The 27,907-nt window shown below is 41.6% G+C and overlaps 2 protein-coding genes across 2 annotated transcripts; one reads left to right on the top strand and one right to left on the bottom strand.

Moving 5' to 3' along the window:
• The first annotated feature begins 309 nt into the window (after window positions 1-309).
• On the top strand, window positions 310-6,080 carry LOC103282887 (X-box-binding protein 1). Its single transcript, XM_062966668.1, has 4 exons — window positions 310-666; window positions 2,271-2,367; window positions 3,750-4,075; window positions 5,663-6,080. Exons 1-4 carry the CDS (start codon window positions 428-430, stop codon window positions 5,937-5,939), a joined length of 939 nt encoding a protein of 312 aa, XP_062822738.1. The 5' UTR covers window positions 310-427; the 3' UTR covers window positions 5,940-6,080.
• A 1,396-nt stretch (window positions 6,081-7,476) lies between these two features.
• Window positions 7,477-27,115, bottom strand: LOC134294886 (coiled-coil domain-containing protein 117-like). Its single transcript, XM_062966669.1, has 5 exons — window positions 26,910-27,115; window positions 26,765-26,815; window positions 10,308-10,475; window positions 9,111-9,281; window positions 7,477-7,744 (listed from the first exon to the last, which is right to left on the bottom strand). The coding sequence occupies exons 1-5, from the start codon at window positions 26,984-26,986 to the stop codon at window positions 7,603-7,605; spliced, it is 609 nt and encodes a 202-aa protein (XP_062822739.1). The 5' UTR covers window positions 26,987-27,115; the 3' UTR covers window positions 7,477-7,602.
• Between the last annotated feature and the right edge of the window lie 792 nt (window positions 27,116-27,907).

Genomic DNA, 27,907 nt, shown 5'->3' with positions numbered 1-27,907 from the left:
GGCCACGCCCTCCACGTCAATATATTGTTACCGCGTGTGAGGGGAGAGGGGCGTGGCTACAGAATGAGCCACGCTCCCTCTCGCGCCTTAATATATTGTTACGGCGTGTGAGGAGAAAGAGGCGTGGATACGGAATAAGCCACGCCCTTTCTCCGCTCTCAATATATTGCTACGGGGTGTGAGGAGAAAGGGGCGTGGATACGGAATAAGCCACGCCCCCTCTCCGTTCTCAAGATACGGTTATGACGTATGCAGAAAGGGGCGGGGTCAAAAAGACGCCCTCGGTCCGTCCTTGTGCGCATGCGCGGCCAACGTGGCAGCCAGCAAAGCCGGCCTGACGCAACCGCCGGGAAAGCTTCCTCCGCCTCTGGACCGCGCCGGCCAATAGGATGCCGCGGAGGGAGTGACGTCACGGTCCGGGGAGCCAATGGGCGCGCCGCGTGGGGCTGAGGGGCGTCATTCGCGAGCGGGACGGCGAAGGGGAAGGATGGTGCCCGTGCCCTCGGCGCCTCCGCGGCTGCTGCTCCTGCCCAACGCCCTCCTGGGCAGGCCCGCAATCGAGGCCGAGGCTTCTCCGGCCTTGCCTCCGTCGCCGTCGCCGTCGCAGCCGCCGAGGAAGAGGCAGCGCCTCGCGCACCTCAGCCCAGAGGAGAAGGCCCTCCGCAGGTCCGCCCACGCCTTACATTATTATTTATTAATTACATTATTAATATATAGTATTACATATATTAAATAATTGTGTCATCACTATCTTATGTCAGTACCATATTTTTATATTATTACAGCATCGTATTTATTATACAATTTACATTATTAATATTATTTATTATGTATATTAAATTATATTGTATTACATTTTTGTTGTATTAACACTATATTAATTGATATTTTATTGTCAGTACTATATTATATTATGTGTATTGAATTATTAAATTATTATCTTAAGCAGGTCCATATTGTTTAGTATAATATTATTGTTACTATTTGTGTATTATTATATGTTAATACCTATATTAAATAGTATTTTATTATGTTATTTGGTATGATATTATGTCCGTACTATATTATTATATATTATAATGTTTTATTATTACACACTATTATATATATTAGTACCCTATTTTTGTTATTATATATTATTTCATTTCAATATTTTATGTCATTACTACATTCTTATACTATTATTTTATGACCAGTATAGTTTCTTGTGTCAATCCTATTACATTATTTTTGTATTTCATATTATTATATATGATTATGTTACTTTATTTTATGTATTATTTTTGTTGTTTCTTCATTATGTCATTTTTATATATTTGATTATATTATTTTGTTACTGTTATTATTATATATTATCATTTCTATATTTTATGTCATTACTATATTTTTATTCTATTATTTTATGACCAGTATATTTTCTTGTTTCTGTCTTATACTATGTTGTTCCTATTATATTATTTCTGTATTTCATATTATTATACATGGTTATTTTATTTATTATTTTTATTGTTTCTATATTATGCAATTCTTGTATTATAATTATTTATTTTTATTGTTATTATTATTATCATCATCATTATTATATACTGTATAAAAGCCCTCAATATATACATGTTAGATGTATTATTATTATATTATATTAATGTTATTATTTTGTTAGCTTATTATTATTATTATTATATAATACTGTAGTATAAAAAGCCCTCAAAAGGTGACACATATGTTGTATTTGATTACATTTATTATTATTAATGTTATAAGTAATATACATTATAATATGTATATATTTCAATATTATATTTTATTTGTTGTATTAGTACATAATATTTTTTATTATTTTAAAAGAACCAAATTAAATATTATTGTTGTGATATAAAAGTCATTATTATTATATAATAATAATGTAGTATAAAAAGGCCCTCAAAAGGTGACACATTTGTTATCTTTTATTACATTCAATTATCATATTATGTTAATGTTATAAGTAATATAAACTATAATATTTATATGTTTATGTTATATTTTATTTGTGGTATTGTTACATTATAATTTTATTAGTCTAAAAACACAAATAAATATGTATTAATAATGTGATATAAAAGAGCCTATTATTATTACTATTATATAGTATTATATCGTATATGTCCTTCTGCCCAGAGCCACGTTGGCAGGAAGTCCCTTCCGGGCGGCCATGCTTGCATTATTGTGCAAACCAGGAAGGAGCTGCTTCCCCTTCCTGGAATCTTGATTATCATTTATATATATTTCAGGAAGCTGAAGAACCGAGTGGCGGCCCAAAGCGCCCGTGACCGCAAGAAGGCCCGGATGGGAGAGCTGGAGCGCCAGGCCATCGAGCTGGAAGCACAGGTGAGATTATTGTTATTATAATTATTTGTTATTATTAATGTTATATTAGTATATTTTATTCTATTATATTAATACTATTGCATTATAGGATATATGGAAGCACAAGTGAGATTATTATTATTGTTATTATATTTTATTATATATTAATATTGCATATCAGGATACATATATATATATATATATAAACCTAAATTTTATAAAATGTGGTATGGGTAATAAATATATTAATATAATATATTAAGATACTAAAATAGAATAAAAATGTAAAAATAGCAATCTAACACATGTAATGATATATTATTATAATAATATATAATGTTATATACTAAAATAAATAAATAAATAAGTAATGTATATGTTGTTGTTGAAGGCTTTCATGGCCGGGATCACAGGGTTGTTGTATGTTTTCCGGGCTGTATGGCCATGTTGTAGAAGTATTCTCTCCTGACGTTTCGCCCACATCTATGTATATTTATATGTGTATTTTATGAATGTATTAATGCAACTTAATTTTAAATTGAATTAAAATGTTATTGTAATTGTTTATGTCTGTTTTATATTTGTAAGCCATCCTGAGTGCCCTTACTATATTATATTTGTTTAATTATATTATTATCTATATATATAAAAGGGTAATGAAATTTCGGCCTAGGACAAAACTACACATCCCAGAAACACTAAACTTGGCAGCACAACCCCTCATCCATGCCTCTAGGTTGATACAACAAAAAGAAAAGAAAAATAAAGTCCTAATTAGAGGGAGAGGAATAATTGTTTTTATCCAATTGCTGCCAGTTAGAAGGCTAAGCTCTGCCCACTTGGTCTCCTAGCAACCCACTCAGCCCAGGGGACAGGCAGAGTTAGGTCTCACTTAGGCCTCTTCCACACTGCCTATAAAATATAGATTATCTGATTTTAACTGGATTATATGGCAGTGTAGACTCAAGGCCCTTCCATACAGCTAAATTACCCATTTATAATGGACTTAATGTAAGGTAAAACCTTTACCCTTTACCTTAACTACTACCAGTTCCTCAATACTTTATTTCCCATACCACCATACTTCGCCACAGCAACGCGTGGCCGGGCACAGCTAGTATTACATATTATGCCATTGTATATTGTATCTATTTATATATTTATAGTTTATATATTTTATTATATCTACTATTATATTATTATATTTATTTAATTATATTATATTACATATGATCATGTCATTGTATATTATTTTATTATATATTTTATTTTATATATTTAATATATTAATATATTATTTTTAATAATATATATTATATTTTTATTATATTTAATATTGCTATGATCATCTTCTTGTTTATCTATTATGCTATATTATGATTATTTGATTCTACTTCCTGCAGAACCAGCGCCTGTCGGAGGAGAACCGCCTGCTGAGGGAGGAGGCGCAGGGATTGGCCGCCGAGAACCAGGAGCTCCGCCTCCGCCTAGCAGGGCTACACCCATCGGGAGCAGCAAGGGGCGGGGCCATCGTGGCCGCGTCCATCAAGGAGGAGGGGGAAGGGGGCGGGGCTTCATCCCCGGCTGGGCCGGCTGAGTCCGCAGCACTTGGCCTAAGTGTTCCTCTGCAGAAGGGACAGGCCCAGCACCGGGGAACACCCGACCTCCCCAGGGACACTCCACCCCTCCTCCTCCCTTGGATACAATTATGGATGATTCAGGCGCTGAGGTGAGACTGGCATTCGGATTATTGCTATATATTACTATTGAATTGGTGTATTATAATATACAATTATAACTGCATTACATATATCTATTATATATTACTATTAAATTATTGTATTATCTAATTATATTATTTGTTATATTGCAATTAAATTTTTATATATATTACTATTACTGTATTATATATTATAAAATGTATGTACAGTACTATTACATTTTTGTATTATAATATAGAATTCTTACATTTATTATTGTTATGTAACTAAATAATATATATATATATTACTATTACTGTATTATATACAATTCTACTACATATTAAACTTATACAGTAGAGTCTCGCTTATCCAACATAAACGGGCCGGCAGAACCTTGGATAAGCGAAAATCTTGGATAATAAGGAGGGATGAAGAAAAAAGCCTATTAAACAAAAAATTAAGTTAAGCACTAAAACATCATATTTTCCAACAAATTGACAGGAAAAGTAGTTCAATACTCAGTAATGTTATGTAGTAATTACTGTATTTACGAATTTAGCATTAAAACATTGCAACATTGATTACAAAAACATTGACTACTAAAAGGCAGACTGCCTTGGATAATACAGAACCTTGAATAAGTGAAGCTTGGTTAAGTTTAATTACTATTATTGCTATTTTTTATTATAATATACAATTCTTACGGTATTGCATATTATTTTATCTTTCATATATTAATATCTATTCTGTTTATTATTTTATATTATTAAATTTATTATTACAATTATTTATTACTATTAAATTACTGTATTATATAAAATTCGTGGAAATGTCATATTATGTTCCAATACCATTATTCATATAATAATAATAATATAACATAAATAATGTAATGGTGAAATAAGCTATAACAGTAATATTATCAACAATATTATTATATTAATATGTTGTAATATTATGCATAATACAATGATAAAATATTATAATTATAATAGTAATAATTATATAAATATTAAAATTATTATAGTATATTCGTATTATAGTATATTAATATTGTATTAATATACTATAAAAGTAATTATATAATATTTAAACTATTATAGTATCGTACTATGATATTATACTTACATTATTAATAGTATATTGTAATAATTGTAGTAATTATATAAAATATATAAATTATTATGGTTGTATTATACTTATATTACTAATATTAATAGTATATCATAATAGAAATTATATAAAATTATATAAAATTATAACAATATTTAAAATATGGTTGTATTATACTTATCCAACACTCGCTTATCCAACGTTCTGGATTATCCAACGCTTTTTTGTAGTCAATGTTTTCAATACATCGTGATATTTTGGTGCCAAGTTCATAAATACAGTAATTTCTACATAGCATTACTGTGTAATGAACTACTTTTTCTGTCAATTTTGTGGTATAACATGTTTTGGTACTTAATTTGTAAAATCATAACCTAATTTGATGTCTAATAGGCATTTCCTTAATCCCTCCTTAATTAAAAAATAATGTTAATTATTTAATTATTCTATTATAATATATTATTATAATTATATAATTACTATTATTTTTTCCTTGCCAGCCTGGCGTTCTGCTGGGCCTGCTGGAGGGCCTGGACCCGGCGCTCTTCCTCCTGGAACAGGAAGGAGAAGAACAGGAAGAGGAAGTCCTCCTGCATGGCGGCGTTGGGGGGCGGCCATTTTGTGCCATACGGGGCCCCGCTCTTCCTGCTGTGGGGTCCCCAGAACGCGGCCTGGAGACCCCTGATGGACCCCCCTCCGCTGCCCGCTCCGACAATGACCACCAGTACACCAAGCCCCTCCCCGACGAGGACGAGGACGTGGTGGCGACCACCATGAAGCGGGAGGACGAGGAGGCCGAGTTCCCGCTCCCCTCCCCGCTCTCCTCCTTCTTCGAGATGGAGGCCGAGGACGAGATGATGATGAGGATGATGGCGACAACAATGATGAAGCGGGAGGAGGAAGAGGCCGAGCTCCTGTCAACGAGCTTCCTGGAAGCAACAGGAAGTGATGCGGAGTCCGACTTGGAGGGCTCCTCCTCCTCCTCGTCTCCCTTCGCAGACTTCGCTGCCGCCTGGGAGCTCTTCCCTCAGCTCATCTCCGTCTGAAGGACTCAAAATGGCCACCCTTCTCCTCTCAGAAAGGGATTCCAAAATGGCCACTGTTTTCCCCTCAGGAAAGGGATCCCAAAATGGCCACCTTCCCCTCAGAATAGGAGGGCTCAAAATGGCCGCCCTTGGAAGGGGTTCCAAAATGGCCGCTTTTCCCCACAGAAAGGGTTCCAAAATGGCCGCCATTCCTCATTATTTTCTCCTCAGAAGGTGTTCCAAAATGGCCGTTGTTTTCCCCTCAGGAAAGGGATCCCAAAATGGCCGCCGTTTTCCCCTCAGAAAGGCGGTTCACAATGGCCACCATTCTTCATTATTTTCTCTTCGGGATTACAATATGGCCGCCGTTCCGCCCAGAAGAAGGGATTCCAAAATGGCCGCCGTTTTCCCCCCGGAAAGGGGATTCACAATGGCCACCTTTCCTTCTTACTTTCTCCTCAGAAGGGGTTCCAAAATGACTGCCCTCCCCCTGCCCCTGAAAGGGGATTGGAAATGACTGTCTTTCCTTGTTATTTTCTCCTCAGACAGGATACCAAAATGGCCACCTTCCCCTCATGGAAAGGGATTCAAAATGGCCCCCGTTCCCCAGTAAATAAAGAGCGAGGCCTACGTCATGAGGGAAGCCTTTCCCTCAGAGAAGGGATTCCAAAATGGCCGTCCTCATTAAACTTTGTCTCCACTTCCCTCAGGGAAGGAATCCAAAATGACCGCTGTACATTTTGTTGTTTTCCCGTAGAGGATTCCAAACTGGCCGCCTTTCTGCATTGCTTTTCCCTCGGAAGACGAATCAAAAATAGCCACCATTCCCCTCAGAAAGAAATCCAAAATGGCCATCCTCCATACACATTTCACCGTTTTCCCGTCAATAAAGATTTCCAAAATGGCCGCCTTTGTGCATTGCTTTTCCCTCAGAAAAGGAATCCAAAATGGCTGCCTTTCCACATTGCTTTTCCCTCAGAAGGGGGATTCAGAATGTCCGCCATTTCCCTCAGAAAAGGAATCCAAAATGGCCCCCTTCCCACATTGTTTTCCCCTTGGGAGAGGAATCCAAAATGGCCGCCGCCACAGCCGTTTCCCAGTATTTCGTTCCCGGGTTTGCCAACGTAAAAGTATAAGCAACGATGTAAATAAAATAATGATATTGTAATTATTATAATTGCCATAATAATGAGGGTTCGAGGAATTTCTAATTAGAATGGCGACGGTTGTAAAGATTTTTGAAATCGTATATTTGCCATTAATGAATAAATTGTGACGCAATCGAGGCCGAAATCCAATTTTTTAATTATATATAGTATCTATTTTATATACACTTATATACAAATACATATGTACATGTGTGTTTTATCATATATATACAAACAGGAAGTGTCCTTTCTTGCCTCCCACTTCCTTCAGAGCTCCATCTCTTCCTCCGCTGCAGGGTCGGCGTTCCCGAAGAGAAGAGGAAGCGACGAGGAGGCGGAGGAGGAGGCCTTCTTCAAGATGGCAGAGGGGAGGGGCTTCCACAGGACCAGCTCCATTGACGGGCGGCTCCTGGGGAGGAGAAAACCGGACTCAAAATGGCTGCCGATCCCCTTGGAAGAAGGGATTCCATAACCTCACACTACAATGGACTCTATAGAAGAGATCCAAAATGGCCACCTTTCCCCACTGTATTCCCCTCAAAAACAAATTCAAAATTGCCGGCCCCTTCACCTCACATTCTTACAGAATCCCAAAATGGCCGCCATCCCTTCACACTCCAATGGACTCTGTAGAAGACATTAAAAATGGCCACCATTCCCCATTATTTACCTCAAGAACTGATTCAAAATGGCCAGCCCTTTCACCTCATATTCATCTAGCAATCCAAAATGGCCACCATTCCCCCATTACTTTAAATTCAATGGAAGGGAATCCAAAATGGTGGGCATTAATTCATGACTTTCCCATCAAGAAGGGATTCCAAAATGGCTGCCCACGGTTTTTTCCCCTCAGAAAATGGATTCAAAATGGCTGCCATCCCTTCACACTCCAATGAGGAAATGTGGCCATTTTGGGTCTCTTGAGAAGAAATCCAAAATGGCTGCCTTTCCCCACTGTATTCCCAAGATCAGGGTCAAAATGGCAGATGTTACTCATTACTTTCCCACCAAGAAGAGATCCAAAATGACCACCCCATACTCAGAAAAGACTCAAAATGGCCACCATCCCTTCACACTACCAATGGACTCTATAGAAGTGATCCAAAATTGCCGCCTTTCCCCATTGTATTTCTCTCAAGAACTGATTCAAAATGGCCAGCCCCTTCACCTCACACTTACATAATTCCAAAATGGCCACCATCCCTTCACACTCCAATGGAGACATATAGAAGACATTCAAAATGGACACCATTCCCCATTATTTTTCCTCAAGAACTGATTCAAAATGGCTGCCCTTTCGCTTCATATTCTTACAGAATTCCAAAATGGCCACCACCCCTTCACATTCCAATGGACTCTATAGAAGTGATCCAAAAGGGCCGCCTTTCCCCATTGTATTCCCCTCACGAATTGGTACAAAATGGCCGCCCCCTTCGCCTCACACTCCTTTGGACTCTATGGAAGAGATCCAAAATGGCCGCCATCCCTTTAGACTCCAATGGACTCAACAGAACAAATTCAAAATGGCCACCATGCCTTCACACACACTATTGACCTCTATAGAAGAGACCCAAAATGGCCGCCCCCTTTGCCCCAGACTCCATTGGACTCTATAGAAGAAATCCAAAATGGCTGCTGTTTCTCCCAATACAATAAAGAGGCCTTTCTCTATGATTTCCCATTAAAAGTAGATCCAAAATGGCCACCTTTACCCAATAAACAAGGCCTACACCATGCTTCCAAAATGGCGGCTGCCCTCACTCACTCTCACTCACATGGACTCGAGGATCCTTTTGGTGAGGCCGCCTCCCTCGTGGCCGAAGTCCGTCCGCTGCCTGAGCCCGTCCTTCAGGGCCTCCGACATCACCAGCCTGGGCAGGCCAACATGGCCGCCATCCTGCCTCGCATTGCTGTTGTCGTCTTCATCGTCTTCATCATCAATGATTCTGATAGGAAGGAGACACCAGAAGTGAGCAAGCAGATAGGACTATAAAAGAGATATAAAATGGCCGCCGTCCCTTCACACTTTCCAATATGGCCGCCTTTCCCTCAAAGAGATATTAAAAAAGGACGCCCTCTTCGCCTCACACGCTTATAGAGATCCAAAATGGCCGCTCCCTTGGCCTCACACTAAATTGGACTCTATAGAAGAGGTCCAAAATGGCTGCCTTTCCCTCAAAAAGACATTCAAACTGGTCACCCTCTTTGCCTCATACCTATAGAGATCTAAAATGGCTGCTTCCTTCGCCTCAAGTGCCATTGGACTCTATGGAAAAAATCGAAAATGGCTGCCATGTCTTCACACACTAATACTTTCCAATAGAGGTCCAAAATGGCTACCTTTCTCTCAAAAGGGCATTCTAAATGGCCACCCTCTTTGCCTCACACTCATCCAGATCCAAAATGGCCACTCCCTTCACCTCACAATCCATTGGCCACTCACTTGGCCTTACATTAGTCTCACACGCCAATGGACTCTATGGAAGAGACCCAAAATGGCTGCTCCCTTGGCCTCACACTCCATTGTACTCTATAGAAGAGATCCAAAATGGCTACCATCCCTTCACACTCCAATGGACTTTCCAATAGAGGTCAAAATTGGCCACCTTTTCCTCTGATATTCAAAATGGCCGCACCTTTCACCTCAAACTCTATTGGACTCTAGAATAGATCCAAAATGGCCGCTCCCTTGGCCTCACACTCCATTGGACTCTATGGAAGAGGTCCAAAATGGCCACCATCTTTGTAAGATATCCAAAATGGCCACCATCCCTTCATACTCCATTGGACTCTATAGAAAGAATTCAAAATGGCCGCCAACCCTTCACCCTCCAATGGATTCCATAGAAGACAATGGACTCTATAGATATCCAAAATGGCCAACACGAAGCCGACTGGGTCTTGGACCGCCAGGCCTACGACTCCCAGCCCGCCCCAGGGAAAGAAAGGCCTTCTGGGAAAGGAGGTCTCACCGCTCCTCGATCTCCCTGAGCCGCCTCACGGTCGCCATTTCCTCCATCTCGACGGACTCACAGGAAGTGGGCGGGTCCGCGGGGGGCAGGGCGGGAAGGGGGCTCGGGCCGCCAATCAAGAATGGGCCCGCCTCCTCCTCCGTCATCCGCTTCTTGGGGAGGGGGACCCTGCCGGACGGGACAGGACGGGGGGGGGGGGGGGTAAACAAGTAAACAAACACACAAACAAAACAACAACAATAGGCCCAGGTGGAGATAATAGATTAATATAGTAATAATATGTAATACAGTAGAGTCTCACTTATCCAAGCTAAATGGGCTGGCAGAAGCTTGGATAAGCGAACATCTTGGATAATAAGGAGGGATTTAGGAAAAGCCCATTAAACATCAAATTAGGTTATGATTTTACAAATTAAGCACCAAAACATCATGTTATACAACAAATTTGACAGAAAAAATAGTTCAATACGCAGTAATGTTATGTTGTAATTACTGTATTTACGAATTTAGCACCAAAATATCACGATATATTGAAAACATCGACTACAAAAATGGCTTGGATAATCTAGAAGCTTGGATAAGCGAGGCTTGGATAAGTGAGACTTAACTGTAACTAGCTGTGCCCGGCCACGCGTTGCTGTGGCGTTGTGTGGTGGTGTTGGTGAGAACTTGTTGAGGTAGTGGTGGTATTGAATGTCTGCTGTATGGTTGTCTTTATGTTTACTATGCGCATTTGGTTGTTTGTGTACTGTGAAAGTGGTGAGGGTAGAGGGGGGGGTCTATGTCCCTGTGTAGTATTGTATAGTATTTATACGTTGTCCATGTGTTGTGAATGCTTGGATTGTGTCCTGCTGCATAGTAGAAAGGGTTGGGCTGGATGGCCCTTTGGGGTCTCTCCAAACTCTTGGATTCTATGCTTCTATTATTATTATTATTATTATTATTATTATTATTATTATTATCATCATCATCATCAACAACAACAACAAAACTACAGGCCCCCCAACCTCGAAATTTGACAACACAACCCATCATCCACAGCTCTAGGTTGATACAACAAAAAGAAAAGAAAAATAAAGTCCTAATTAGAGAGAGAGGAATAATTGTTTTTATACCATTGCTGCCAGTTACAAGGCTAAGTTCCACCCACTTGGTCTCCTAGCAACCTACTCAGCCCAGGGGACAGGCACAGTTAGGCCTCACATAGGACTCTTCCACAGATTATCTAATTTGCACTGGATTATATGACCCATTTAGAATCTTATTCTAACACTGCTTGGCACTGGATTATCTTGACTCCACACTGCCATATAATCCACTTCAGTGTGCATTTTATACAGCTGTGAACCCTTCATATAATCCAGTTCTAAACAGATAATATCTATATATATAAAAGGATAAAGTTGTGGGGGCAGTGACTATAACAATAAAACTAAACATCCCAGAAATACGAAACTTGGCAATACAATGCAAAAGCCTTGCCTCCCGGTTACAACAACACAACCACACCACAAAACCACAATCCAGACCCACAAAACTCACAACAACACATCATGACTATAACAACACATCTAAACGCCCTAGAAATACAAAACTTGGCAACACAACACAAAAGCCTTGCCTCCCAGGTGTAACAACACAATCACACCACAAAACCATACTGGGCCCACAAAACTCACAACAACGCATCGTGACTATAACAACACAACTAAACGCCCCGTAAATACGAAACTTGGCAACACAACGCAAAAGCCTTGCCTCCCAGTTGTAACAACACAATCACACCACAAAACCACAATCCGGACCCATAAAACTCACAACAATGCATCGTGACTATAACAACACAACTAAACCAGATGGCCATCTGACTGAGAGGTTTGGGTGGGTTCTTCCTCCATGACAGAAAGAAAGAAAGGGGTTGGACTGGATGCAAACTACAAATTTCAGCACCGCATGGCATGGAGTCCATGCATTTCAATTAGAGGCCTCTTCCTTCTCCCTTTCCCCACCATCCAACCCACTGACCCAGTTCCATGGCTCTGCAGGCAGGAAAGGCTGGGATGGATAGAACAAAGGAGGGAGGGAGGGGAGGGAAGCGAAGGAACGCCAAGGACAAGAGCCCTCCCTCTCTGCCCAGAAGGCCAAGAGCAAAAAGGAGAGAAAGACCATTGATCCGGTTATATTTACCCTCATTTCTGACCAGTGTGTTCTTATCAGCGAGTTCAGATTCGGAGCAGAGAAAGGGAACAGCATAGGAATAAAGGAAACAAGGAGAGCACCCACTCTATCTATCCATCCACTCATCTATCCATCCACTCACCCACTAAAAATAAACACCTACACAGGCAAGAATCAGCCATGCACTGAGTCTACAAGTGTCACGACCCAGGCGGCAGAGGCACCAATAACCATACACAGAGGCCAGAATCTAACTAATATCTTTATTGAAGGAATATATAAAGTTAATAAAAACAAGTATAGAAAATAGTCCAGAATTAGACCCTTCAGGAAAGGTCAGAATTAGTCCAAAAAAGCAATGTCCAATAAGAAATATTAAGGTCCAAAGTTGTAATCCAATAACCGAAACACTCACTTTGCCAAGCAAAGTGAGGGGAGATGACAAGGTCCTTAGTCCATAAAACTTGAGCGTGGCTAGGAAAAAACTTGATACTTGAAACAAGGCTTGAACGTGGAACAAGGTAACTAAGAACAAGAACAAGGTCCGTGGAATAACTTGGTAAAATCCGTGAAACAAGGCAAGGATTAGTCCTGGGAAACAAGGCAAAGTCCGTCGGTAAACAAAGGCTGGGAAGCAAGGCGAAGGCTGGATAGCAAGGCAAGGCTTGAGCTGAAGCGAGGCTTGAATCGGAGCGCGCTGTCCAGACACAACCCGCTCCGTAGGCTGACGAATTGACTCCGCGAAGTTGCTACGCGGGCAAAACACCTATATAGAGTCCAACTTTCTCACCAAAGCGGTTCTCTGGGAATCAGAAACGAAAGCTAAACTCTGAGACCAGATGTTAAACTCCTTAAAGATTCTCACGAGAACCAATGTTAATTGGCAACATTCTTAGCTGCTATCCTCGCACTCCTGCGCGAAGCTGAATCCAAACTTCTCTGTTGTTTACAAAACTCCCGGCGCAAGAACACGGGAGAAGTAGGCTCTGGGGTTGTTTGACATACTTCTGGGGCACAACTTTCTTGCAGGTGCAAGGTTTCCAGATCTGCCTGGGAAGGATCTGGCTGAGAGGAATCCAGTTCAGACTGGGAAGGTAAAAAACCCAAGTTTTCATCTTCATCAGGGATTACAATGTCCTGAGCAGGACTACAAGGCCCATGGTTCATCACACTATCCCCCTCCTCAGGGCCCCTCCCAAACTGGGGTCCTCTCCCCGAGGCGCGAGGTCGCGGTTTGGTGGGATAGGTCAGATGGAAGCGACGGGTTAGATCAGGAGCATGGACTGTGGAGGCGTCTTCCCAAGAGCGTTCCTCAGGCCCAAAACCCACCCAGTCAATGAGATATTGTAGGCGGCGGCGATGAAAGCGAGAATCCAAAATGTCCTCAACCTCGAACTCCTCCTCCCCATTCATCAAAACAGGAGGGGGGGCCGGTTGGTCTGTATCAGGACGCACACCATCCGCCGGAAGGAGCAGGGAACGGTGAAACACTGGGTGAATGCGCATTGAACGCGGAAGTTGGAGTTTGAAAGTCACGGGGTTTAATTGCGCCACCACTGGATAGGGGCCAATGAAGCGGGCATCTAACTTCCGGCATGGGCGGTGGGAGGGCAGAAAGCGAGTGGACAGAAAAACCCGATCTCCTACCTTGATTTCGGGGCCCGGCTGGCGGTGTTTGTCAGCGTGGCGTTTATAGTCCTCCTTGGCTTGGTCCAGTTGCTGGAGCAAAAGTTGTTGCACCGCTGTGAGTTCCTGCAGCCAATCCTCTGCTGCGGGAACTTCTGAAGTTTCAATGACAGGGGGAAAGAAACGTGGATGGAAACCGTAGTTTGCAAAGAACGGCGTTTCTTTTGTAGAAGCTTGAACTCCATTATTGTAGGCAAACTCAGACAGTGGTAACAGAGAAGCCCAATTGTCCTGTTGGTAGTTTACATAACAGCGAAGATACTGCTCCAAAGTGGCATTGGTGCGCTCCGTTTGCCCATCTGTTTGGGGATGATGAGCTGAAGATAAGCGAGAGTCTATGCCCAGTAGTTTTTGTAGTGCCTTCCAAAAACGAGAGGTGAATTGAGATCCACGGTCTGTGACTAAACTCTTGGGCAATCCATGTAGTCTGAAAACATGCTGAAGAAATAGATCCGCAGTTTCTTTGGCCGTGGGGAGGCCTTCGCAGGGAATGAAATGGGCTAACTTGGTGAATAGGTCCACCACCACTAAGATCGTGGTGAATCCACAGGAAGGTGGTAGGTCAGTGATGAAATCCGCGGAAATTATTTCCCATGGGCGAGATGGGGTAGGAAGGGGGTGCAAAAGCCCTGAGGGCTTCTCCCTTCGTATCTTGGAGCGCTGGCATACTGGGCAGGTGTTGACATATTTTTCCACATCCTTGCGGATCTTGGGCCACCAAAAATCTCTTAGGATCAAATGCATGGTTTTAAATAGTCCGAAGTGTCCTGCTGGTTTGCAGTCATGACACAGACGAAGCGCTTTTTCCCTGCCCGGTCCGGGTGGGATATAAACATGATTTCTATAGCAGAGCAGCCCATCTTTAAGCGAAAAGGGAAAATGCAGACCTTGGCGAAGTTGGTCCTGCGCCCAGGCATCTGCTTGCTGACTAGCCCTGATTTCTTGAGCACAGATGGGTCCTGGAGTAGGGGAAGTTGAACCAATGGGACTGGATTTGGTGTTCCCCACTGTGAGCGTGGCAAGGTTCTCAGGTTGTAGCAGTTGGGATTCAAAGGTCTCCTTGCGTCCTGCAGCGTATTCCGGTTTACGTGACAGGGCGTCTGCTTGCTTGGTTTGAGCTGGGGTCACATAATGGATTTGGAAGTTGAAACGTTCAAAGAATAAAGCCCAACGTTGCTGCCTCTGATTTAGTTTGCGGGCAGTTCTTAGATGTTCTAGATTACGATGATCAGTGTGGACTTCAATGGGGAATTTGGCCCCTTCTAGCCAATGTCTCCAAGTTTCAAAGGCTGCCTTTATGGCCAGTAGTTCTTTTTCCCAAATGGTGTAATTCCTCTCTGGTGTGGTTAGTTGACGAGAATAAAAGGCACAGGGGTGGAGGTGATCTCCTACCGGTTGTAAGAGTACAGCCCCAATTGCCACATCAGAGGCGTCCGCTTGCACCACAAAAGGGGTTCCAGGATTTGGGTGCTGTAGAATTGGCTGGGAGGTGAATAGTTTCTTCAGTTGCTGGAACCCTTTCTCTGCTTGATCAGTCCAGCGGAAAGGCTGCTTTCCACGGATGCAGCTAGTGATGGGGTCGGACCAGCGGGCAAAATCTGGAATGAACTTGCGGTAGTAGTTCGCGAACCCCAAGAAACGCTGCACCTCTTTCTTGTTAGTTGGCGCCCGCCATTCCAATACTGCTGAAACTTTGGCTGGATCCATGGAAAGCCCTAGAGGCGAGATGCGGTAGCCAAGGAAATCTACCTCTTGTAGATCAAAAGCGCATTTTTCTAGCTTGGCATAAAGTCCATGATCCCGCAGTCGTTGCAACACCATTTTGACGTGGTTCTCATGTTCTGATTGTGATCTGGAAAACACCAAAAAATCGTCCAGGTAGATTATCAAGAATCTGTCTAGATAGTCCTGAAAAATATCGTTGACAAAATGCTGGAACGTTGCGGGAGCTCCGCATAAACCGAAATTCATAACTCGGGACTCGAATAATCCGAATTTAGTCTGGAAGGCGGTCTTCCACTCGTCCCCTTCTCTGATGCGAACTAGATTATAAGCCCCCCGAAGATCCAGCTTGGTGTAGACCTTGGCTCCTCGAAGTCGGTCCAGTAGATCCGAGATTAAGGGCAGGGGATAGCTGTTCCGCTTGGTGATATTGTTCAATGCTCTGTAGTCCACCACCAAGCGTAATTCCCCTGACTTCTTCTTCACAAACATCACTGGGGAGGCGGCTGGGGATTGAGAGGGTCTGATGAACCCCTTGCGAAGGTTTGTCTCTAAGAATTCCCTGAGAGCTTCTTGCTCTGGTTCAGTCAGGGAGTAGAGATGCCCTCGCGGGATCGGGGCCCCCTCCACCAAGTCAATGGCACAGTCATAAGGTCTATGTGGGGGTAATTTTTCGGCTTCTTTCTCATTGAATACATCCCAATACTCGGAGTACTTCTTTGGCAAGGTGATGATGGGCTCGGAGTCTGTGGCATGGCATACCTTGGCTACGAGGCAATGGTTTTGGCAGTACGGTGAAGCAAACTGCAGTTCTCTGTTGGACCAGGAGATGTTAGGGTCGTGGAGTGTCAGCCATGGAATTCCCAAAATCACAGGGAAATGGGGAACCTCGGTAACAAAGAAGGAAATCTCTTCCATATGTTCCCTTATCCACATCCTGGTGGGTTCCGACCACTGGCTTACGGGGCCCGTCTTGAGGGGACGGCCGTCTATGGCTTGCACCACACGGGCATTCTTGAAATCATGATATTGTAATCCCAGAGAGTCGGCATACTCTCTATCGATGAAATTGTTGGTAGCTCCAGAGTCTATCATGGCGTGGATCATGACGGGTCCCCTTTTTGCTGACCATAATGTGACCACGAGAAGGAACAGGACCCCGGTTGGCGGCTCTTGGATGGATTTTTTGACCGGGTTGGCGAGCCTCTCTACACCCGGTCGTTGGCTTCCCCCGCCGGCTGTGTGCCAGTCGGCTCAGACGCCTTCGACTCCGTGGAGGACGCCGCCGCAAGACGGGCGGCAGGCTTCCCTTTGGCTGGGCACTCTCTGGCGAAGTGGCCCCCGTTCCCGCAGTACCAGCAGAGGTTCAAGCGTTGACGACGGGCCTTCTCGGCGGCATCTAGTCTGGGACGCACATTGCCCAACTGCATCGGCACCTCCTCGCCTCCTCTGGGGTATGGGGTTGGCGGCGGGGGTCTCCACACCGGACGTGGCTGAGCACTGGCGGGAGCGGGGGGTTTTGCCCCGGCTCTACCGCCCTGGCCTCGAACCCATTGTTTCCTGTTGGCAATCATGACTTCAGCCCGTAAACATTGATCAATGAGTGCCTCGAGGGTCTGGGGAGGATCCACCTTGGAGATTTCTTCCAGCATTTCAATGTTGAGACCCTCCCGAAATTGTCCTCTGAGGGCTACATCGTTCCAGCCGGTGTTGTGGGCCAGCACGCGGAACTCGGCTATGTACTGAGACATGGGTCTGTCTCCTTGAAGGAGGCGCCGGAGTTTGTGACCGGCTGCCTCCAAATTGTCCTCGATTCCCCAGGTCTCCTTAAGGTGATCCAAGAAGCGTTGTGCTGAACTTAGGTGGGGGGAGGCTTGATCAAACAGGGCCGTCGCCCAGCTAGCCGCTGGTCCGTCTAGAAGACTGTAGACCCACGCCACCTTGATGTCTTCTTGGGGAAACTCGGCATCACGGGCCTCTAGATAAGCTTGACATTGGCGGCGGAAAACATGAACCTTAGCAGCTTCTCCAGAAAACTTGGTAGGCAACGCCATGGCCGGGAGGCGAACTCCGCGCTCCCTCAACCCTTTTATTTCTCCATCCTGCGCGTTGAGTCTGTCACGGATGCGGTCCACTTCGTCCTTGCTGATGGTGTAGCTGAGCGGCTGTCCAGCCGGCGCGGCTCCGGTAGACATCCTGGCCTCGGTTAGTTGGTGCTTATGGGTGGCGGAGTCAAACTGTCACGACCCAGGCGGCAGAGGCACCAATAACCATACACAGAGGCCAGAATCTAACTAATATCTTTATTGAAGGAATATATAAAGTTAATAAAAACAAGTATAGAAAATAGTCCAGAATTAGACCCTTCAGGAAAGGTCAGAATTAGTCCAAAAAAGCAATGTCCAATAAGAAATATTAAGGTCCAAAGTTGTAATCCAATAACCGAAACACTCACTTTGCCAAGCAAAGTGAGGGGAGATGACAAGGTCCTTAGTCCATAAAACTTGAGCGTGGCTAGGAAAAAACTTGATACTTGAAACAAGGCTTGAACGTGGAACAAGGTAACTAAGAACAAGAACAAGGTCCGTGGAATAACTTGGTAAAATCCGTGAAACAAGGCAAGGATTAGTCCTGGGAAACAAGGCAAAGTCCGTCGGTAAACAAAGGCTGGGAAGCAAGGCGAAGGCTGGATAGCAAGGCAAGGCTTGAGCTGAAGCGAGGCTTGAATCGGAGCGCGCTGTCCAGACACAACCCGCTCCGTAGGCTGACGAATTGACTCCGCGAAGTTGCTACGCGGGCAAAACACCTATATAGAGTCCAACTTTCTCACCAAAGCGGTTCTCTGGGAATCAGAAACGAAAGCTAAACTCTGAGACCAGATGTTAAACTCCTTAAAGATTCTCACGAGAACCAATGTTAATTGGCAACATTCTTAGCTGCTATCCTCGCACTCCTGCGCGAAGCTGAATCCAAACTTCTCTGTTGTTTACAAAACTCCCGGCGCAAGAACACGGGAGAAGTAGGCTCTGGGGTTGTTTGACATACTTCTGGGGCACAACTTTCTTGCAGGTGCAAGGTTTCCAGATCTGCCTGGGAAGGATCTGGCTGAGAGGAATCCAGTTCAGACTGGGAAGGTAAAAAACCCAAGTTTTCATCTTCATCAGGGATTACAATGTCCTGAGCAGGACTACAAGGCCCATGGTTCATCACAACAAGGCCATTCAGTGCTCATCCACCTCCCCAATCCCTACATTCACACTTGGCCTCCAAAAAAACAATTACAATAATAACAATGACAACAATAACAATAAGAATCAACACCATCACAGGCAAGAAGCAGCCAGGCACTCAGGCTGAGAGGCCAGTCAGTGCTACACTGGGCCTCCAAAAAACAATACAGTAGCAGCTAACTTATCCAGCCTTCATGACCACAACAACAACAATAATAATAAACACCTACACAAGTAAAACAAAAAAAAGACTATTGTACCACAATCTATATATATAAAAGAGTGATGGCATCACGGCGATGGACAAAACAACAAATCTACAGCCCCCCCAAACTCGAAAATTGGCAACGCAATCCAGCATCCCCGCCTCCAGTAAGATACAACACAAACAAACAAAAAACACAATCACAACACCAAAAAAACACAACAGGCGATGTGCGCATGCGCACAAACACAATCCTCCCAACTCTTCCCCCGCGTGCGCGTGCACACACAAAACCGTCCCCCCTCCCTCCCCCTCTATCGCCGCCTCCACCGCCGAAGCCAGAGACTCGCCAGGAGAAGGCACATCTCCGCCTCACGAGGCTGAGCTTCCCATCCTCGAATTGGGAGTTCCACTCCAAAACACCCGGAGGGCCTATGCTGGCCCGCCCCTGGCCTCACATCTCGCCTGGGAAACAAAAAGGGCCTCTTTCCCCCTCCCTCAGTACCTTCCCGGTGTTTCGCGCCAACAATGTGACCTCCGCTTGAGGCGCTTGGGAAAGCGAGTCCTGCCTCTCTCTGTGTGTGTGGAGGTTCCTTTCCCACCCCTTTTCCTTCCTCTCGGCCCTGCAGCGGCGGATGAGCGCCCCATCGCCCGCCTTCCCGGCCCCGTTCTCCCCCTCCTCCTCCTCGCCGCTGCTCAGGCCTCCTCCTATCCTCCTCCGCGGGAAGAACATGGAGGCCGGCACCGGGAAGCGCGAGGCGGGGAGGAAGCCGCTACGCCCCGGGCCTGCGCCTCCACCGGAGCCCGCTCTTCCCTGGCCTACCAGGCCTGCCAACCCACCACCACACCGGCGCCGCCTTCGGTAGGAGAGGGAGGGCCGGGATGGAGGGGCAAAGGAGAAGGGCAGACCTTACCCCACCACGCCTCCCGCCTGGCCCCTGAGCAGGTACAGAGCGCCTTCTTCTCCTCTTCTCTTATTTATTTACCCTTTTCCAGTGCCCAGGGATGACGCAAACGCCTTCCTTACAAAATTATAAATATACAGTAGAATCTCACTTATCCAACATAAACATCCCTGCACAACATTGCATAACTGAATCTCTTGGATAATAAGAACAGATTCAGGAAAACCCAATTAAACATCAAATTAGGTAATCGTTATACAAATTAGCCACCAAAACATCATGTTATACAACAAATTTGACAGAAAAAGTATCACAATTTAAAACACTGACTACAAAAAAATTGACTACTAAAACGCACACTACGTTGGATAATCCAGAACATTGCATTACCAAATGTTGGATAACTGAGATTCTATTGTAAGATGAAATAATTACTGTGGTACAATAATGCACAACAATATAATCTCTAAAATCAGAACACTCAATAAAGAACAACACTCTGAAAACGGAAATTCGACACAGGAAACAATCAGGGCCAGCTAACACCTCCCAACAAAGTATACCCATCACCAAAGTCTGCCAAATCCTCTGTTCTCTGACGCCCACAGACACTAGAAGCACATAAAATATCACAAACAACACCACTCTGAAAACAAGGGAATTCCAGACAGGAAACAATCAGGGCCAGCTAACACCTCCCAACAAAGTATTCCCATCATCAAAGTCTGGCAAATCCTCTTTTCTGACGCCCACAGACACTAGAAGCACATAAAATATCACAAACAACACCACTCTGAAAACAAGGGAATTCCAGACAAGAAACAATCAGGGCCAGCTAACACCTCCCAACAAAGTATTCCCATCATCAAAGTCTGGCAAATCCTCTTTTCTGACGCCCACAGACACTAGAAGCACATAAAATATCACAAACAACACCACTCTGAAAACAAGGGAATTCCAGACAAGAAACAATCAGGGCCAGCTAACACCTCCCAACAAAGTATTCCCATCATCAAAGTCTGGCAAATCCTCTTTTCTGACGCCCACAGACACTAGAAGCACATAAAATATCACAAACAACACCACTCTGAAAACAAGGGAATTCCAGACAAGAAACAATCAGGGCCAGCTAACACCTCCCAACAAAGTATTCCCATCATCAAAGTCTGGCAATTCCTCTGTTTTCTCAGGACCACAGACAGTAGAAGCACATAAAATATCGCAAACAACACCTCTCTGAAAACAAGGGAATTCCACACGGGAAACAATCAGGGCCAGCTAACACCTCCCAACAAAAAATTCACTCAGGAAGGAAACAGCCAGGCTTTAAAGCTACAAGGCCATTACATGCTAATCATTTTTCCTCATTCCAGCATTCATACTTGCCTCCAACAGACAAAAACAATCAAAAATTTTGTATATTCACAACCTTTAGGAAATAATATCCCCTGATGGTGCAGCGTGTTAAAGCGCTGAGCTGCTAAACTTCTGGACTGAAAGGCCACAGGTTTGAATTGGGGGAGCGGAGAGAGCCCCCACTGTTAGCTCCAGCTTCTGCCAACCCAGAAGTTCGAAAACATGCAAATGTGAGTGCATCAATAGGTACTGCTCTGGCGGGAAGGTAACACCGCTCCATGTAGTCATCCCACATGACCTTGGAGGAGTCTACGGACAACGCCGGCTCTTCGGCTTAGAAATGGAGATGAGCACCAACCTCCAGAGTCAGACATGACTGGACTTAATGTCAGGGGAAACCTTTACCCTTTACCTTAACTACCACCAATTCCTCAATTCTTTATTTCCCAGACCACCAGACTTCGCCACAGCAACGCGTGGCCGGGCACAGCTAGTATGATATAAATCGCACTCAGCAGAATCAGACATCACGATTAACAACAAACCAAAGACAGGGATCACAAGCAATTATCAATCAACACAAAAATTGAAGAAGGTAACAGACTTCAAATACTGCTACTAATGTGAGTATAAAGAAGAGTGGAGGTCACAGCATAAATACAACCTAATGTAGACTGACCAACACCACCAGACTAAGCCACAGCAACGCGTGGCCGGGCACAGCTAGTAAAATTATAAATGTACGGTAGAGTCTCACTTATCCGACATAAACAGGCCGGCAGGACGTTAGATAAGTGAATATGTTGGATAATAAGAAGGGATTCAGAAAAAGCCTATTAAACATCAAATTAGGTAATGATTATACAAATTAAGCACCAAACATCATGTTATACAACAAATTATACAAAAAGTAGTTCCATGCGCAGTAATGCTATGTAGTAATTACTGTATTTACAAATTTAGCACCAAAATATCACAATGAATTTAAAACATTGACTACAAAAACATTGACTACTAAAAGGTAGACTGCGTTGGATAATCCAGAACACTGGATAAGCGAATGTTGGATAAGTGAGATTCTACTGTAATATGAAATAATTACTGTGGTAATCCAATCCAACCCAATTCTGCCATGGACACAATCCAAGCACTCCAAACAGATGGCCGCCCATACTACTAATAATACTACTAATAATAATACTACTACTACTAACAATAACAAAATCACCATCTGCCAACTGCAAAAGGCCACCCTACTGGGATCTGCACACATCATCAGAAAATACATCACAGTCCTAGACACTTGGGAAGTGTTCGACTTGTGGTTTTGCGAAACGAAATCCAGCATATCTATCTTGTTTGCTGTGCCATACAACGTCGTTGTGTTGATAATAATAATAATAATAATAGCATCATCATTATACAGTCCTAAGGTTTGGAGTGACCCCTAAAAATCATCCAGATCAACTTCCTTCTACCATGCAGGACACAATCCAAGCACTCCTGACAGATGGCCATCCAGCCTCTACATAATAATGATGATGAAGATGAAGATGATGATGATAATTATAATAATAATAATAATAATAATAATAATAATAGCAGCATAGACTCCAAGAGTTTGGAGAGACCCCAAAGGGCCATCCAGTCCAACCCTTTCTACTATGCAGCAGGACACAATCCAAGCATTCACAACACATGGACAACGTGTAAATACTATACAATACTACACAGGGACATAGACCCCCCCTCTACCCTCACCACTTTCACAGTACACAAACAACCAAATGCATACTCAACATAAAGACAACCATACAACAGACATTCAATACCACCACTACCTCAACAAGTTCTCACCAACACCACCAGACAACGCCACAGCAACGCATGGCCGGGCACAGCTAGTATCTATATAAATTATCTATAATAATATACCAATATTATTATATTATAATAATACACAAACTTTGAGTGTATTATATATATATATATATACATGTATATTGTAATAATGCACAGCCTATGAGTTTACTATATATATATAAATATTAAATAAATATATTAAATATAATATATATTTAATAATATATATAAAATATTATAAATAATATGTATAAATACACATATATTTATTTGTGTGTGTATATATATTGGTAGATATATATAAATATTGTAATAATTCACAGCCTATGAGTGTATTATATATAAAATCTTAAATAAATACAAATATGTTAAATATTATATAAATAAGTGTAATATACATTTTAAAGATACAAATTATATATAATAATTTTATAGATACAATACATATAATCTGTAATAATATACAAATATATTAAATATATAAAATCTTTGATTATATGTAAAAACATTACAGACATGAATAATATATATACATATAATATACAATATACATACCCTGTTTCCCCTAAAATAAGACATCCCCAAAAAATAAGACCTAGTAGAGGTTTTGCTGAATTGCTAAATATAAGGCCTCCCCTGAAAGTAAGACCTAGGAAAGGTTTTTGTTTCGAAGCATGCCTGGCGCCTACCAAACAAAACACCATAGCATGCAGGATTAATATATGTACATACTAGTTGTATATGGAAATAATGGTAGTAACAAGAAATTCTTGACAGGATTCAGTTTGTCTGGTTATGTTGGTTTGTGATGACAACTACTGTACAGTATAACATAAATGTTCATTTTTTTGTTCAACAATAAATGTGAATTCTTCTTCATGGAAAAATAAGACATCCCCTGAAAATGAGACCTAGTGCATCTTTGGGAGAAAAAATTAATATAAGACACTGTCTTATTTTCGGGGAAACACGGTAGGTAAAGGTTTCCCCTGACGTTAAGTCCAGTTGTGACCGACTCTGGGGGTTGGTGCTCATCTCAATTTCTAAGCCGAAGTTGTCCGTAGACACCTCCAAGGTCATGTGGCCGCTGGCATGACTGCGTGGAGCGCCGTTACCTTCCCGCCGGAGCGGTACCTATTGATCTACTCATATTTGCATGTTTTCGAACTACTAGGTTGGCAGGAGCTGGGGCTAACAGTGGGCACTCATTCCGCTCCAGGGATTTGAACCGGGGACCTTTGAACAAAGTTCAGCAGCTCAGCGCTTTAACACACTGTGCCCCCAGGGATCCCACAATATACAGTAGAGTCTCACTTATCCAACGTTCTGGATTATCCAACCCATTTTTGTAGTCAATGTTTTCAATAGATCATATTTTGGTGCTAAATTAGTAAATACAGTAATTAAAACATAACATTACTGCCTATTGAACTACTTTTTCTGTCAAATTTCTTGTATATCATGATGTTTTGGTGCTTAATTTGTAAAATCATAACCTATTTTGATGTTTAATAGGCTTTTTCTTAATCTCTCCTTATTATCCAACATATTCGCTTATCCAACATTCTGCCGGTCCGTTTATGTTGGATAAGTGAGACTCTACTGTATATACAAATGTATACATATATACAAATATCATATTAATATCTGTAATATAATGTTTATATATTATTTATAATATATTTTAATATATTTTATTATTTATATTATACATTATATTAAATATTATATATTGTTAAATAATATACAAATATTTGTAATATATTTATATATTCTTTATATTATATTAGATTATATATTATATTAAATAGTAAATAAATATATGTATTATTATATATCTATCATATTTAAACATTATTTTTGTTCTGCTATATAAACATATAAATACTAAATATTTTATTATATATTATACAGTTTTTAATATATTGTATTAAATATAATAATATACAATATATATATCTGTAATATATATTGATATATTCTTTATATATATAATATCTGTAAAATATATACAAATATATAAATATCTAATATATATTTATTATTTATAATATATTGTATTATATATTGTATGATGTTATATATTATATTAAATATTAAACAAATATTAATATATATTAATATATTTATATTATACATTATATTAAATATTATATATTATGTTAAATAGTATACAAATATGTGTAATATATTGATATATTTTATATTATGTTAAATTAATTATATATTATATTGAATAGTATATAAATGTGTGTATTATTATATTATCATATTTATACATTATTTTTATGTTATATATTAAATACCCTGTTTCCCCTAAAATAAGACATCCCCAGAAAATAAGACCTAGTAGAGATTTTGCTGAATTGCTAAATATAAGGCCTCCCCTGAAAGTAAGACCTAGCAAAGTTTTTGTTTGGAAGCATACCCACCAAACAGAACACCAGAGCATGCAGGCTTGGTAAATGTATGTACCATAGATTGCTGTACGTGAAAATAATGGTAGTAACAAGAAATTCTTGATAGGATTTACAGTTTACCTGGTTATGCTGGTTTGTGATGATATCTACTGTACGGTATATAATAAATGTTCATTTTTTTTGTTCAACAATAAAAGTGAATTCTTCTTCATGGAAAAATAAGACATCCCCTGAAAATAAGACCTAGCACGTCTTTGAGAGCAAAAAATAATATAAGGCACTGTCTTATTTTCGGGAAAACATGGTATTACATTAAATATTATCAAATACAGTATTACATTAAATATTTTATTATATATTGTATAGTATTTAATATATTGCATTAAATTTAATAATATACAAATATGTGTAATATATATTGATATATTTTTATATTATATTATGTTAGATTAATTGTATATAACATTAAATAGTATATAAATTTGTGTATTATTATATTATATTTATACATTATTTTTGTTTTGTTATATATTAAATATTACATTAAATATTATTAAATACAGCATTACATTAAATGTTTTATTATGTATTATATAGTATTTAATATATTGCATTAAATTTAATAATATACAAATGTGTAATATATATTGATATATTATTTATATTATGTTAGATTAATTGTATATAACATTAAATAGTATATAAATATGTGTATTATTATATTATCATATTTATACATTATTTTTGTTTTGTTGTATATTAAATATTATCAAATACAGTATTACATTACATATTTATTATATATTGTATAGTATTTAATATATTACATTCAATTTAATAATATATAAATACGTGTAATTTTAAATATTAAGTAATAACGTGGTTTCCTCACCCTTCGGGCTCCTTCCCGCCCATCTTGTGCTTCCTTCCCCGCCTGCAGGCCCTGGAGAAGAGAAGAGAGAGACAGGGCCCTTGAGAGGCGTGTTTGGGGCCCGTCACGTGGGGACCCCTGACCCGCAAGCGACGCGTGTCCGCACCGGGCCCTCTCTCTGCGCGGGGCGGACCCCAGCCCGGCGGCGAAGGCGGGCCCGGCCTCGACCCGCGTCGCCATCATCCCCGCGGCCCCGCGCGACCCTCCGGCCCGGAGACGCGTGTCTTGATCGCCTCCTTCCTCCTTCTCCTCAGGATTCCCCGCGTGAAGCACGACGGGAAACGTAGTCCCCGCCTTCACAACTAACGCGCATGCGCAGTGTCACAGCCTCTTCACAATGGTCCCTGCCTTCACAATAACCCCGCCCACACACCAAACGCGCACGCGCAGTGCCACAGCCTTCCCAAGGATCCCGCTTTCGCCGTCCCCGCCTTCACAACGGTCCCGTTTCCGCGCATGCGTAGTATGATACTGTTCGGGTTTGTGTTTTTTTACTATTATGCTATGGATAGGGATTTTTGGCGCATGCGTGGTTTAGAAACGGCAAAGCCAAGGATAGAGAATGCGCATGCGTAGTAGAATATGGCTCGTTTTTTTCTCTCGCTCGTGAATAGCTGCGCATGCGTGGTTTAAATTCTCCTGGACCCCAATGGATCTGTGTGTGTGTGTGTATATACTGTATACACATACATACACACACACACTATATATATATATATACTAGCTGTGCCCGGCCACGCGTTGCTGTGGCGTTGTCTGGTGGTATTGGTGAAAAATTGTTGAGTTAGGGTTTTTTTTAGTTTTTTTGTTTTTGATTTTGCATTGTGTTATTATTTATTGTATTGTTCACTGTGTTGTGATGTGTTGTTCTTTTATATGCTGTTTATATTGTATTGTTCTGGGCATGGCCCAGAGTCCCCGTTGGGGAGATGGTGGCGGGGTATAAATAAAGTTTTATTATTATTATTATTAGTGGTGGTATTGAATGTCTGTTGTATGGTTGTCTTTATGTTGAGTATGCACACTGAAGTGGATTATATGGCAGTGTGGACTCAAGATAATCCAGTTCAAAGCAGATAATATAAGATTCTAAGATATAGCTGT

This window comes from Anolis carolinensis, unplaced genomic scaffold, assembly GCF_035594765.1.
Source record: "Anolis carolinensis isolate JA03-04 unplaced genomic scaffold, rAnoCar3.1.pri scaffold_26, whole genome shotgun sequence".
NCBI classification, from domain to species: Eukaryota; Metazoa; Chordata; class Lepidosauria; order Squamata; family Dactyloidae; genus Anolis; species Anolis carolinensis.
Note: the sequence above shows the minus strand (reverse complement) of the source record. Positions and strands in the feature narration are given on the sequence as shown.

Excerpts from the sequence above, each read along its gene's own strand:
- LOC103282887 (XM_062966668.1), top strand. The coding sequence starts at position 428 with ATGGGCGCGCCGCGTGGGGCTGAGGGGCGTCATTCGCGAGCGGGACGG. Across the intron at positions 667-2,270 it reads GAGGAGAAGGCCCTCCGCAG|GAAGCTGAAGAACCGAGTGG; the intron begins GTCCGCCCACGC and ends TATATATTTCAG. Across the intron at positions 4,076-5,662 it reads TGGATGATTCAGGCGCTGAG|CCTGGCGTTCTGCTGGGCCT; the intron begins GTGAGACTGGCA and ends TTTCCTTGCCAG.
- LOC134294886 (XM_062966669.1), bottom strand. The coding sequence starts at position 26,986 with ATGATGGCGACGCGGGTCGAGGCCGGGCCCGCCTTCGCCGCCGGGCTG. Across the intron at positions 10,476-26,764 it reads GGCGGGAAGGAGCCCGAAGG|GGTCCCCCTCCCCAAGAAGC; the intron begins GTGAGGAAACCA and ends CCCGTCCGGCAG. Across the intron at positions 7,745-9,110 it reads AAAAGGATCCTCGAGTCCAT|GAGCCGCCCGTCAATGGAGC; the intron begins GTGAGTGAGAGT and ends TCTCCTCCCCAG.